Below are 13,532 nucleotides of genomic sequence, written 5' to 3' on the forward strand. Positions count from 1 at the left end.
TTTATTGAAACATACTTGACTATTAAGTTCTTCTCTTCTCCCTGGCCAACCAGACACTGTTCTGCTGATAGCCAAGCAACACAACATAGTATTTAGAACCTGGCTGCATATTTTATAGGGTGAAAAACATGCAGTTAGATGCATAGATGCTGTTGGTGTATATGGAAAGGGATGGCAATTGTTAAAGTCAAAAGCAATGACTTTTGCTTCTGGGTCAGATAAAGTAACAGGCTAAATTAACCTTCCCCAAACAACTAAAAAGATATACAAAATGGAAAACAGGTTTCATACATTGTGCATCAAGCAGTGTAAGGACGCTGATCCCTAAGAGAGGGAAGACAAATGTGGAGAGCCCTTTGATTGTGCCAGCTTTCTGCCTGGAGAGGTGTCAGCCTGAAATGCAGGGAGTGAGGGAACTCAGGTAAAGCCTGGAAAAAAAAGCCGATATAACCAATAGAAAACAAGTGGCAAGATGATAAGAGTCAAATCCAACCATATCATTAATCACATTAAATGTAAATCATCTAATCATCTCAATTGAAAGGCAGAGATTGTCAGACTGGATTGAAAAAAAACAAGACCCAACTATGTGCTGTTTAGAAAAACCCTACTTTGAATATAAAGAAAAAAAAATAAGTTGAAATTAAGAGTATGGAAAAAGATATGCCATTCACTCACTAATCATAAGAAAGCTGGAGCCTCTACATTAATATCAGGCAAAGTAGATTTCAGAACAAACAATGCTGCCAAGGATGAAAAGGGTCATTACATAATAACAAAGGAGTCTATCCATCAAGAAGACATAACAATTTTAAATATTTATATACCTAATAATATAGCTTAAGAATACATGAGCAAAAACTGAAAAAAAAGAGAGGCAAATTGACAGCTATAGTCAAATATTTAAAAATCCCTCTCTCAGTAATTGATAGAACCAGGAGAGAGAAAAACAGTAAGAATACAGACGACGTGACCAATACTGTCAATAAAGTAGACCTAATTGACATTTACAGAACATTTCATCCAACAACCAGCAGAATAAACAGTATTTTCAAGTGCAAATGAAAATAAAATAAGACATAATATTATGGATCTTAAAACATATCTCTTAAAACTTACAGCAAATGCAAGGATGTATTATGGTTGGGTGGAGTTAAATGGATTAAATAATACAAAGTATGCTCTCTGAACACTATGAAGTTAAATTAGAAGTCCATAAATAATATTTGGAAAATCTCACCATATTTGGAAACCTTATAAACTCTTATAAATAACCCATATAAGTGCTGATACTAGAAGAATGTCTTCTTAAATCTATGATCTAAGTTTTACCTTAGAAATTAAAAAAAGGAAACAAAATAAAACACAAAGTGAGCAGAAAAAGAAAACAACAAAGATAAATGAGAAAGAAAAAGGGAATGAAATAGAAACAAAACCAATAAAAAAAAATCAATGAAACCATTTGAGAAGATCAATAAAATTAATACATGTCCAGGAAATATATCAAGAATAAAATGAGAGAAGACACAAATTACCAGTGTCACTTATGAGAGAGCTGACATAACTTCAGGATCTACAGATATTAAAAGGATAGTAAGAAAATGTTATAATCAACTGTGTCAATAAATTTGACTATGTAGATGAAATAAATTTCTTAAAAGACACAATCTACTAAAACTCACCCAAAAATTAGATAACTCAAACAGCTTTATGTTTATTAAACAAATTGAATTTGTAGTTGAAAATCTCACAAAACATCCTTCAGGCCCCGTTGGCTTCACTGGTGAATTCTACAAGGCAACTTAGGAGGAAATAATACTCATTCTACTATTCCTGAAAATTGAAGAAAAGGCAGTACTACTCAATTTATTCTATGAGGCCAGCATTACTGTGATTCCAAAATCACAAAATAAAGCATAAGAAAACTATAGTGCAATATTCCTCAAAAACATAGATGCAAACATTCTTAAAACATGTTTGCAAACTGATTTCAGCAATATATAAAAAGTACAATGCATCATGACCATTTGAGGTTTTTCCCAGGAATGATTAAAAAATCAGTCACTGACCATCTAACAGATGCAGCATTGTTCATAATAGCCAAGATATGATGAACCTAGTTGTCCATCAATGGATGATTGGATAAAGAAAATGTGGTGTCCACACACACACACACACACACACACACACACACACGAATACTATCCAACATGGTTGAACCTGAAGGACACTATAAGTGAAATTAGTCAGTCACAAAAAGACAAATACTGGATAGAATTTGTGGAATCTAAAAAAGTTGATTTCATAGAGCTAGAGAGTGGAAAAGTGGTTACTAGCAACTGGGGTGGTTGCAGTGGGAGGAGGTGGGTTCGGGAGATGTTGGTCAAAGGATAAAAAGTGTCAGCTAGATAGGATAAATAAGTTCACAGCAATGTATTATATACTTGAAAATTGCTAAGATAGTAGATTTTGAGTGTTCTCACCACAAATTATATACAGTAATGTATATGTTAATTATCTGGATTTCATTATTCTATAATGTACATATACTTCCAAATGTCATTTGTATACAGTAAACACAATTTTAGCTGTCAGTTTAAAAAAAAATAAAATATAAGGGTAATCTATTCAATAGATGTGGAAAAAGCATTTAACAAAATACAGTATGCATGCCTGATAAAAAAAAAAAAAAATCAGGAAATTGGCCAGGTGCAGTGGCTTACACCTGTAAGCCAAGCACTTTGGGAGGCCGAGGCAGGTGGATCACCTGAGGTCAGGGGCTCAATACCAGTTTGGCCAGCATGGTGAAACCCCATCTCTACTAAAAATACAAAAATTAGCTGGGCATGGTGGTGCATGCCTATAATCCTAGCTACTTGGGAGGCTGGAGTAGGAGAATTGCTTGAACTTGGGAGGTGGATGTTGCAGTGAGCTGAGATTGTGCCACTGCACTCTAGCCTGGGCAACAGTGTGAGACTGTCTTCAAACAAAAAACAAAAACCTAAAAACAACAACAAAAACAACAACAACAACAAAAACAACCACCAACAACAAAAATCACTCAGGAAATTAGGAATTAAAAAAAAAGTAAAGTAACTTCTCCCCTGATAAAGGGCATCTGTGAAAAAATCTACAGTTAACATTATACTCAGTGGTGAAAGACTGAAAGACTAACTACTCTTTCCCTGAGATCAGAAAAAAGGCAAGAATGTTCACTCTTGCAACCTATCCTGTGTTCAACACTGGAGATTGCATTGGTGATTCTAGCCAGTACAACCAAGAAAAAAGAAGTCAAAAGGAAACATATTGGAAAAGAACAGGCAAAACCCTTTCTTCACAGATGACATGATCATCTGTGAAGAAAATCCTTTGGAATTAACAAAAAAAGCTACCCTGATAAATGAGCTTAGGAAGGTTGCAGGGCAACAAATCAATATACAAAAATCAATTAGATTTCATATACTGGCAAAACCCAGAATTTCAGTTAAAAATTACCATTTATAATCACATAAAAATGTGATACACTAGCAGATAATTTGACAAAGGATGTTCAAAACTTGTACACTGAAAACTACAAAATATTGCTGAAAGAAATTAAGGGAGACTTAAATAAATGGAGAGCTAGAGTGTGCTGATTGGAAGATTTAATATTGGGAAGATACCAAATCTCCCATTATTGATCTATAATTTCGGTGCATTACAATCAAAATCCAACCAGGATTTTTGGTAGAAATTGAGAAGCTCATTCTAAAACGTATATGGAAAAGCAAACAAATTATAATTACCTAAACAAGCCTGAATAAGAACAAAGTCAGGCTAACTTGTACTGCCTGATTTCAGGACTTTATAGAAAGTTACACTAGTCAGGAAGTGTGCATTAGCCTAAAGATAGATAAATATCAATGACACACAATAAAGAGTCCAGAAATAGACCTATTCATTAGTCAACTGAGTTTTCAAGGAGTGTCAAAGCAATTCAATGGGGAAAGAACAATCTCTTCAACAAATGGTGATAGAACAGGGAGGAGTGGAGGAAAGGATTATAAAGGGTCATGAAGAAACCTCATTTGTGAGTGATGAGTATGTTCACTATTAATCATGGTGATAGTTTTACAGGTGCTTACATATGTCAAAAACTCATCAAATTTTACTGTTTAAATATGTGCTGTTTCTTGTATTTCAGTTATACTTCAATAAAACTATGAAACAAGAAATGCAGAGAACAACTTTAAACTCAAGTAAAGAAAAACAACCCAAACTATATTTTTTCTACTTACAGCAAATGCAAGGATGTATTATGGTTGGGTCGAACAAAGACACGCCCAGTTTTAATCAATAAGAGAGCCCACCAAACTTTTGGAACCTCAAAGAATCATCCAAAATCTGCCCACTCCTGATTTGCAAAGGTAATTCTGAACTCTGGAGGTCAGTATACTCTTGTAGTGAGTAGCTAGAATAGCACTACTATGGTGAGTGCTGCAAACACTTACCTTTAATGAAAAACTAGCTTATTTATATTCATTTTTATATTTTCTTCAGACGATCTGGGGCAGAGGATATTAACAAATGAGTATTTAGTGAGCCGAAAACAAACTCACATGAAAAATTAAGGATGAAATTCGTGAAAAGCACAGAGATAGAAACTATTTGACTGGGCTTGAGAAAACTTACAGGTAAGGAAAATTGCCTTACCTGTTTTGGTCAGAGGGTGGTTGACTAGTTGCCTAATTACACTGTTGTCGGATGACCTCAAAAGTAGCACAATATCAGTTGGAAGAGTGTCTCTGTTTTTGGCTAAGAATCCACTTGCATTATATAGGACCTGTTGATACAGCATGCTATAATTATCACAATCAATGTCATTGTCATCCTCCTCCTCCTCCTCCTCACCATCATCATCATCATTATCAACAGATACTCATTATGAGCTTGCTCTATGTTCAGCAACAGGGATACAAGCATTTACTAAGGTAGCCCCTTGTAATCTGTGTCTCACTGATTTTATTTGGGTTGAAATGACCAAAGAGGTTTGATTCCTCTCATTTATTATGTTGGGAATTTGGTATGTTTCTTTTCTCTATTTGGAGGGATGGAGCAGCATAAAGGAAGCATATTGAGCCACAAAAGCATTCCTATTTCTATGATAAATGATCCACCTGTATTGAATTGGCCATGATAGATTTTTATCCCAGTAGTAGTGTGATTTAAATACACTGTGGTTTTTTGTGTTTCTGGCACTTCTAAATAATGTTATTACTTAAAAAAAAGTTTAGAGATGAAGTTTTGCTATGTTACCAAGGGTGGTCTTGAACTCCTGAGCTCCAGTGATCCTCCCACCTTGGCCTCCCAAAGTGCTAGGATTATAGACATGAGCCACCATGCCTGGCCAATTTTATGACATTTTAAAGATCAATGTAATCCAAAGATTTTTGTGGAATGATCCAATATAGTATTTGTTACGGGTCAGATTGTGTTCTTCCAAAATTCAGATGCTGAAGATGTAAACTTTCACTGTGACTATATTTGGAGACAGGGCCTTTATGGAGGTAACTAATGTTAAATAGGGTATAAGAGTAAGACCCTACACCAATAAGACTTGTGTTCTTTTAAGAGCGGGAAGAGGAACCAGGGATATCTCTCCCCACTCCCTATGCTCACATAGCAAAGGCCATGTGGGGACACCTTGAGAAGGTAGCCATCTTCAAGCCAGGAAGAGAGGCCTCCCAGATACTAACCCTTCTCGGAGCACCTTGATCTGTCAGCCTCCAAAACTGTCAAAAAAAAAAAAAGTCTGTTGTTTAAGTCATGCAGCCTGTGACTTTTTTTTTTTTATGGCAGCCCGAGCAGACTAATAGGTTGTTAAAATCTAATTGTTAAAAAAAACTAGATAAAATGATTATAGGCAATTTTTTTAAATTTTATTTGAGACATAGTCTCACTCTGTCGCCCACACTGGAGTGCAGTGGCGCGATCTCGGCTCACTGCAACATTTACCTCCTGGGTTCAAGCAATTCTCTGGTCTCAGCCTCCCAAGTAGCTGGGACTACAGGTGCATGCAATTCTTAATGGATGTTTAAAACAGGCTTTATTTGGAAAATGATATGCTAAGAATCATTAGGCTATAACTAATGATTTAAGGTATACTTTAAAAATGATGAAAGTCTGTGGGATGTTGACAGACATATGGAGGTTGCCAAGCAGACTAGAATGCTTTAAGTTCTGTGTAATTTTATTTTTATGTATTTCTCATTTGATACATTCTTTCTTGATCTGAATGTCCTCTTTGTCCTCCCATATTTATGACATCATTGTGAAGGAATGACCTGTCATTCTCTGCAGAAGGAAGGAAAGAGAGCATCCTCTGGGTCTAGGACAACATATCTGAGGTTTGTTCTGGTGTGGAAATGTGTTTCTGTCAATGTAGAGACATTTCCTCCTCTAACTGCATTGTAATCCATCCATCTGGCTTAGCTCAGTTATCTGACTGTATCTCCAGCCTGGCACCTTCTCTTCTTGAAAGGGAGGAGGGACAAAGAGTGCAGTAGAGAGAGAATCATCTAAAGTCTGAAAAGGGCAGTTTATACCAAAGGTCCTCAGGCATTGTTAAAAGAAGGAAACAAACAGGTAACCATTGCCAGCTAATCTCACCCAAGGATTCTTTCAGTTGTGTGTCTTTTCTTTCTCGTTTTTTCTTAGTTACTGAAAAACAATTCCTCTAGTAAAACTATAACGTTATGATTGTTAAACTAAGAGAAAGACTTTTCTTTTAACCTCTTCAGCATAGATGCCAGCAGAGCGTGCCCTGGAGTGGGTGTGGCCTCCATAGTGAGTGGCTGGCAAAGGACAGGATCAATCACAGGACATCAGAGGGCATAATTAGGGCCAGTGGGGGTGGAAACAGACAGCTATGACATTATTATTATCTATAAACATTTTGGGCCATAATTTTTATGTCCATCCTATTATTCATTAAAAGGCTAAAGAGAAACCCAGTCATAATTAAGAGTTCTTACCTTTCCTGCATAATGGTGAATTCCAAAACTAAGTTCCAATCTTTTGGGTCTCCAGAAGTACTGTGATTTCAGGTTACCTTCAAATTTTTCTGTAGAAAAATACTGAACTCATATATCAAGCATGTATCAGATCCTCAAAAAATACTGTGAGAATCATTTACCATAAAAAGGACAATGTGCAGCGAACAAAGAAAATTTTACATAGCTAATATACGTAGATTTGGAATAGAATTATATATGGTAAAGTAACACTCAAGATCATTAATTTCTACCATTACATTATGATTTAGGGCATCAGTCCTCATGCCATGTCATGCGTCAGAGTCACCTCGAGGGTTTTTTTTTTTTTTTTTGAGACGGAGTTTTGCTCTTGTTGCCCAGGCTGGAGTGCAACGGTGTGATCTCGGCTCACTGCAACCTCCACCTCCTGGGTTCAAGCGATTCTCCTGCCTCAGCCTCCCGAGTAGCTGGGATTACAGGCGCCCACCACCAGGCCTGGCTAATTTTTTGTATTTTTAAAGTAGAGACAGGGTTTTGCCATGTTGGCCAGGCTGGTCTTAAACTCCTGACCTCATGTGATCCACGTGCGTCGGCCTCCCAAAGTGCTGGGATTATAAGTGTGGGCCACTGCGCCCGGCCGAGGGTTTGTTATAACACAGGTTGCTGGGCCCCAACCGCAGAGTTTCTGACTCAGTAGGTCTGGGGTGGGATCCAAGAATTCACATGTCTAACAAGTTCTCAGGTGGTGCTGATGCTCCTGGGCGGGAGACCACATTTTGAGAACCACTGGTACAGAGCAAGTGAACTACTTGAGACTGACCAAAGAAGTTTGTAAAACACAATGTGATGTCAAGCCATGAGCCTAAAAATCTAGTGTTTTTGTTCTCTTTTCTACTTTTTTTTTTTTTTTTTTTTTTGAGACGGAGTCTGGCTCTGTCGCCCAGGCTGGAGTGCAGTGGCCGGATCTCAGCTCACTACAAGCTCCACCTCCCGGGTTTACGCCATTCTCCTGCCTCAGCCTCCCGAGTAGCTGGGACTACAGGCGCCTGCCACCTCGCCCGGCTAGTTTTTTGTATTTTTTAGTAGAGACGGGGTTTCACCGTATTAGCCAGGATGGTCTCGATCTCCTGACCTCGTGATCTGCCCGTCTCGGCCTCCCAAAGTGCTGGGATTACAGGCTTGAGCCACCGCGCCTGGCCTCTCTTTTCTACTTGTAGAGCTGTAAATTATTATTGATTACATGAGAAATAAAACATGATCTTAAAGGCAGCTGAATTTCTATAACAATTTTACCACCTTCAGAGAACTTGTTCTAGAAGGATCATTTGATCTAAAAATCAAGTGACTGCTGTGAAATGATTTTCCCCACCACTTTGGGGTCAATTTATTTTCCATCTGGTATTGTCCAATTCAAGGAGAGATTTAAGCCAATCAGTGAGTCAGAAAGAAGAGACATCACAGACCTAAAGAAAGAGGCTCTGCATGTCACCCAAAGTAAATGACAGAAAGATATGAATCCTCTGCAAGTATTTCTCATACAGAATAAATACCTCATATCATCAGGGAATACAATGTTCTGCGTTTAAAACCTTTTTTTTTCAGATATCTGAAAAATCTAAAGTTTTTTTTTTTTTTTTTTTAATTTAAGGAGTAAGACATTTTCATTTTAACCAGCTTGAATGGTGATCTTTTAAAATGTATTATACACATCTCTGCCTTCTCAGGCACAAAGAATAGATTTAATCTTACTTTGATGACTTAGGATTATCATGAACATTTATTAATGTACGGTAACTTAGAGGTTATTAAGTATTTGAAGCGATTTGCCTCTATTAAATACATGAATAGAACAGAACATCACAGATTAATTTATTTCCTACCTGTTAACTATCTCTTTTCAATTCCAGAGCTATCCTTCTGCCCTGCTCACCAATTTCTAATTTTGGGCTGGAAAATTTCTAAGGTCATTTATAACCTGTGATTCTATGGTTGAGCTTCACCATAAAATAAGGAGAAGTCCAATATTTAAACTTGCTTAATTTATCACTAAATATTTTACCCTATCATAAACATGCACTGGTCCAGGTATTAAATCCAAAGGCTCTTCTTTAAAGTCAAATATGCAGGCTTTATGACAGCTATTTTCTCCCAGATAATTTAAAGCCATTTAAAAATATCATTGAGAATAACATGACTCTATTCATAAAACCATGCAGACACACTGGACTGAAAACTCACCTACAAGAGTCTGGTCAGTGGCCTTGGGAAATCTACATTCTTCATCAAGTAGGGAAAGTAAACCCATTGGCTTTTGCAGAAACATATCTAAGAGGGGCCGGTTATCCTCATATTCAATAACTCTAGCATCCACATCTTCATTTAGGTATTCATTCTATAACAAAGACAAAACCACTTAAAACTGTGAATAATATATAGCTTGATAGTAATTACCTAAAATTTTACTTTACATATATTAAAATAAATTGCTCCCTTTGACATTGCTTTTTTTTTTTTTTTTTTTTTTTTTTACGGAGTCTCGCTCTGTCGTCCAGGCTAGAGTGTATTGGCGTGATCTAGGCTCACTGCAACCTCTGCCTCCCACGTTCAAGCAATTCTCCTGCCTCAGCTTCCTGAGTAGCTGGGATTACAGGTGTGCACCACCATGCCCGGCTAATTTTTGTGTTTTTAGTAGAGATGGTGTTTCACTATTTTGGCCAGGCTGGTCTCAAACTCCTGACCTCAAGTGATGACCCACCTCGACCACCTCGACCTCCCAAAGTGCTGGGATTACAGGCATGAGCCACCGTGCCCGGCCTGAACTTGCTCTTAAACTGAGAGTATCATTTTATTTTTCTCTCCACAGAGCTGCTTGTTCCTTAAAGTCAGAACTGATTATACTCAGGGTAGTAATACCAGAAGCTCTAGTCTCCATACTAGAATTATGGACATCCTAAGTTTTCAAGATGTAAGAAAATATGTTGTTAATGAGAAGTAACAAAATTATGTTCCAGACTTTACAGAATATTTAACTAGATACATCTTAGAGGTATACTTCCCTCACTGAATCTTTCAAGCACATGTATATAACTTTTCAATCATAATTCCAGCAGACAGCAGAGGGTTATAGAAACAACCAGTGGATTGAGTACCAAAGACACACAGTTTCACCTCTGGGCTCTGCCACTTGACTAGCCACAAAATCCTTTGGAATTTCCTTACTCTATAAACATCTATTTTCTAATCTATTAAATGGGGGTAACAAACCCCATTTTACAAAGTAATAACATATGGCATATTAATAATAATTTGCTGTTGAGTATAGTGTAATATAAGATGTGTATAATAGAAACAATGAACCACAGATAATTACTGTAGGGGTAAGGTACCAGCATAGCATAGGTACCTATGATCTACTTTACAAAAGGGACATGAAGGCTTGTGCCCAGTTACCTTCTATGACTCTGCCTTCACACTGTTCCCAGCCCAGTGCTGAAGTCTGTCAGACAGAGTACATGCGTGACCTCTGAACTATGACATGCAGCCATGCTTGCATGTGGGGGAGTCACCACTTGTCAGACGATAAGCAACCATTCCTGGTAAGTGTATGAATCAATCACTGACGCGGGTGGAACACTCTGTGACATTCCCATGTTTAAATTACAGACCATTTTCATTATTATTTTAATATATGCTTTAATTCATGGAATACCGAAGGCACTATAGTGGGTGACAGAGAAGTTTAAAACGAGCTCCTGGCCCTCCACAGAGTTCAAATATAATTTGAGTAATAATGCAAGGTAACATATGATGGTTAATTATGATGTATAATGTACTACTATAGTAAAGAGAAAGAAAAATTTCTGGGAACATCTGCAATGTAGCCAGTGGCAGGTGGGACATTTTGATAAACCAGAGCTTTTAATCACTACGGTAGGGGCCTTATGAAGCTGAAATTTCATTTCAAAGGTGTCACCAGGAAAAACAAATGTATGTTTTTAAATAAAGTAAAATCTAATTCATAAAAACGAGAAGAATAGATGGTCTAAAAGGTGGAGAACCTAAAAGGCATTTAGCTTATCCAGTATATGAAAACGAAAACGATGACTTGAAGTTTCACAGCTTTTGTATTTGAAGGTAACCTTGGGAGAAGTGAGTAGACCTAGAATTATTTTACTGTTAGACACATCATGCTCACAGCATATTATAGTTTAAATGGCAACTGCAAAGTTCAAAACAACTTTTGTCTGTTTTATGTAGAAAGTACACGAGGTTAAGGTCTAAACTAATGCATTTGTCATTTCTATTTGCCTGTGTCAAAATCCACTGATTGTTTCTGTGGCGGGTCACACAGAGCAGAGATGAGTGGCGTGGAAAACAATGGGCTCCCCTTCAAGACACTTGTTAGTATTAGGAACTTCAGGCAAACCAAGGCAGAAAAAAATGCTATTACTCAGAATTTATAAAATACTTTCAGCAAAATTATAATGCCTAAAATAATTATTTATTATATAGCAGTTATGATCCCAAAATGCTTAGTTGTTTTCAAGCATATGTGGAGAAACAAAGCTCCTATTTCTTCAGAAAGTCCTCTGCTCTGCCCTGTACCTTAAAAATATATTTAGGGACCAGCACGGTGGCTCATGCCTGTAATCCCAGCACTTTGGGAGGCTTAGGTGGGCGGATCATGAAGTCAGGAGATCGAGACCATCCTGGCTAACACAGTGAAACCCTGTCTCTACTAAAAATACAAAACATTAGCTGGGTGTGGTGGTGGGTGCCTGGAGCCCCAGCTACTCAGGAGGCTGAGGCAGGAGAATGGCGTGAACCCGGGAGGTGGAGGTTGCCGTGAGCTGAGATCGCGCCACTGCACTCCAGCCTGGGCACAGAGCGAGACTTCGTCTCAGAAAACAAAAAACAAACAAACAAACAAACAAATATACATTTAAAGCGAAAGTGAGCAGAGTTATTGATTGTATTAAAGCTGAAGTGTTTAGTCAATACAATTCCTACTCTCTTCAGACTGTCTGAGTTCCCTTTTGAAAATAGATGAATAATCATTATATATATATATTTTCTTCTGGAAAATCAGAAGATTTAGATGTTAGGAAATCTTAGGAAATCCCACACCTGGGTAAAGTTGTTTCCCCTTCCCCTTCCCCTTCTCGTTCTTTCTTCTTCTCCTTCTTTCTCCTTCTCCTTCTTTCTCCTTCTCCTTCTTTCTCCTTCTTCTTTCTCCTTCTCCGTCTTTCTCCTCCTCCTCCTCCTCCTCCTTCTCCTCCTCCTCCTCCTTCTCCTCCTTCTCCTTCTCCTCCTCCTCCTTCTCCTCCTCCTCCTTCTCCTCCTTCTCCTTCTCCTCCTTCTCCTCCTTCCCCTCCTTCTCCTTCCCCTCCTTCTCCTTCTCCTCCTTCTCCTCCTCCTTCTTCTCCTCCTTCTCCTCCTCCTTCTTCTCCTCCTTCTCCTTCCCCTCCTTCTCCTTCTCCTCCTTCTTCTTCTCCTCCTTCTCCTCCTCCTTCTTCTCCTCCTCCTTCTCCTCCTTCTCCTTCTCCTCCTTCTCCTCCTCCTTCTTCTCCTTCTTCTCCTCCTTCTCCTCCTTCTCCTCCTCCTTCTTCTCCTCCTCCTTCTCCTTCTCCTCCTTCTCCTCCTCCTCCTTCCCCTCCTTCTCCTCCTTCTCCTCCTCCTCCTCCTTCTCCTCCTTCTCCTCCTCCTCCTTCCCCTCCTTCTCCTCCTCCTCCTCCTTCTCCTCCTTCTCCTCCTCCTCCTCCTTCTCCTCCTTCTCCTCCTCCTCCTCCTTCTCCTCCTCCTCCTTCTCCTCCTCCTTCTCCTTCCCCTCCTTCTCCTCCTTCTCCTCCTCCTCCTTCTCCTCCTCCTCCTCCTTCTCCTCCTTCTCCTCCTCCTCCTTCCCTCCTCCTCCTTCCCCTCCTTCTCCTTCCCCTCCTTCTCCTTCCCCTCCTTCTCCTTCTCCTCCTTCTCCTTCTCCTTCTTCTCCTCCTTCTCCTTCTCCTCCTTCTCCTCCTCCTTCTCCTTCTCCTCCTTCTCCTCCTCCTCCTCCTTCTCCTTCTCCTCCTCCTTCTCCTTCTTCTCCTCCTTCTCCTTCTCCTCCTCCTTCTTCTCCTCCTTCTCCTTCTCCTCCTCCTCCTTCTCCTCCTTCTCCTTCTCCTCCTTCTCCTTCTCCTCCTCCATCTTCTCCTCCTTCTCCTTCTCCTCCTCCTCCTTCTCCTTCTTCTCTTCCTTCTCCTTCTTCTCCTTCTCCTCCTTCTCCTTCTTCTCCTCCTTCTCCTTCTTCTCCTCCTTCTTCTCCTCCTTCTCCTTCTTCTCCTCTTTCTCCTTCTTCTCCTTCTCCTCCTCCTTCTCCTCCTCCTTCTCCTCCTCCTCCTTCTCCTCCTTCTCCTTCTCCTCCTCCTCCTTCTCCTCCTCCATCTTCTCCTCCTTCCCCTCCTTCTCCTTCCCCTCCTTCTCCTTCTCCTCCTTCTCCTCCTCCTCCTCCTCCTCTTCCTCCTTCTCCTTCTCCTTCTTCTTCTT

At 39.2% G+C, this 13,532-nt stretch overlaps 1 protein-coding gene across 1 annotated transcript in view; it reads right to left on the reverse strand.

The window, feature by feature from the left end:
* The window catches only part of MYO3A (myosin IIIA), a 292,667-nt gene that overhangs the window by 64,908 nt on the left and 214,227 nt on the right, over positions 1-13,532 (reverse strand). The window contains exons 21-23 of the mRNA XM_030940862.1: positions 9,252-9,405; positions 7,014-7,102; positions 4,693-4,822 (exon numbers count right to left, since the gene is read on the reverse strand). Coding sequence (XP_030796722.1) covers positions 4,693-4,822; positions 7,014-7,102; positions 9,252-9,405 — 373 coding nt within the window. The remainder of the gene's footprint in view (positions 1-4,692; positions 4,823-7,013; positions 7,103-9,251; positions 9,406-13,532) is intronic.

Source organism: Rhinopithecus roxellana, chromosome 11 (genome assembly GCF_007565055.1).
Source record: "Rhinopithecus roxellana isolate Shanxi Qingling chromosome 11, ASM756505v1, whole genome shotgun sequence".
NCBI lineage: Eukaryota > Metazoa > Chordata > Mammalia > Primates > Cercopithecidae > Rhinopithecus > Rhinopithecus roxellana.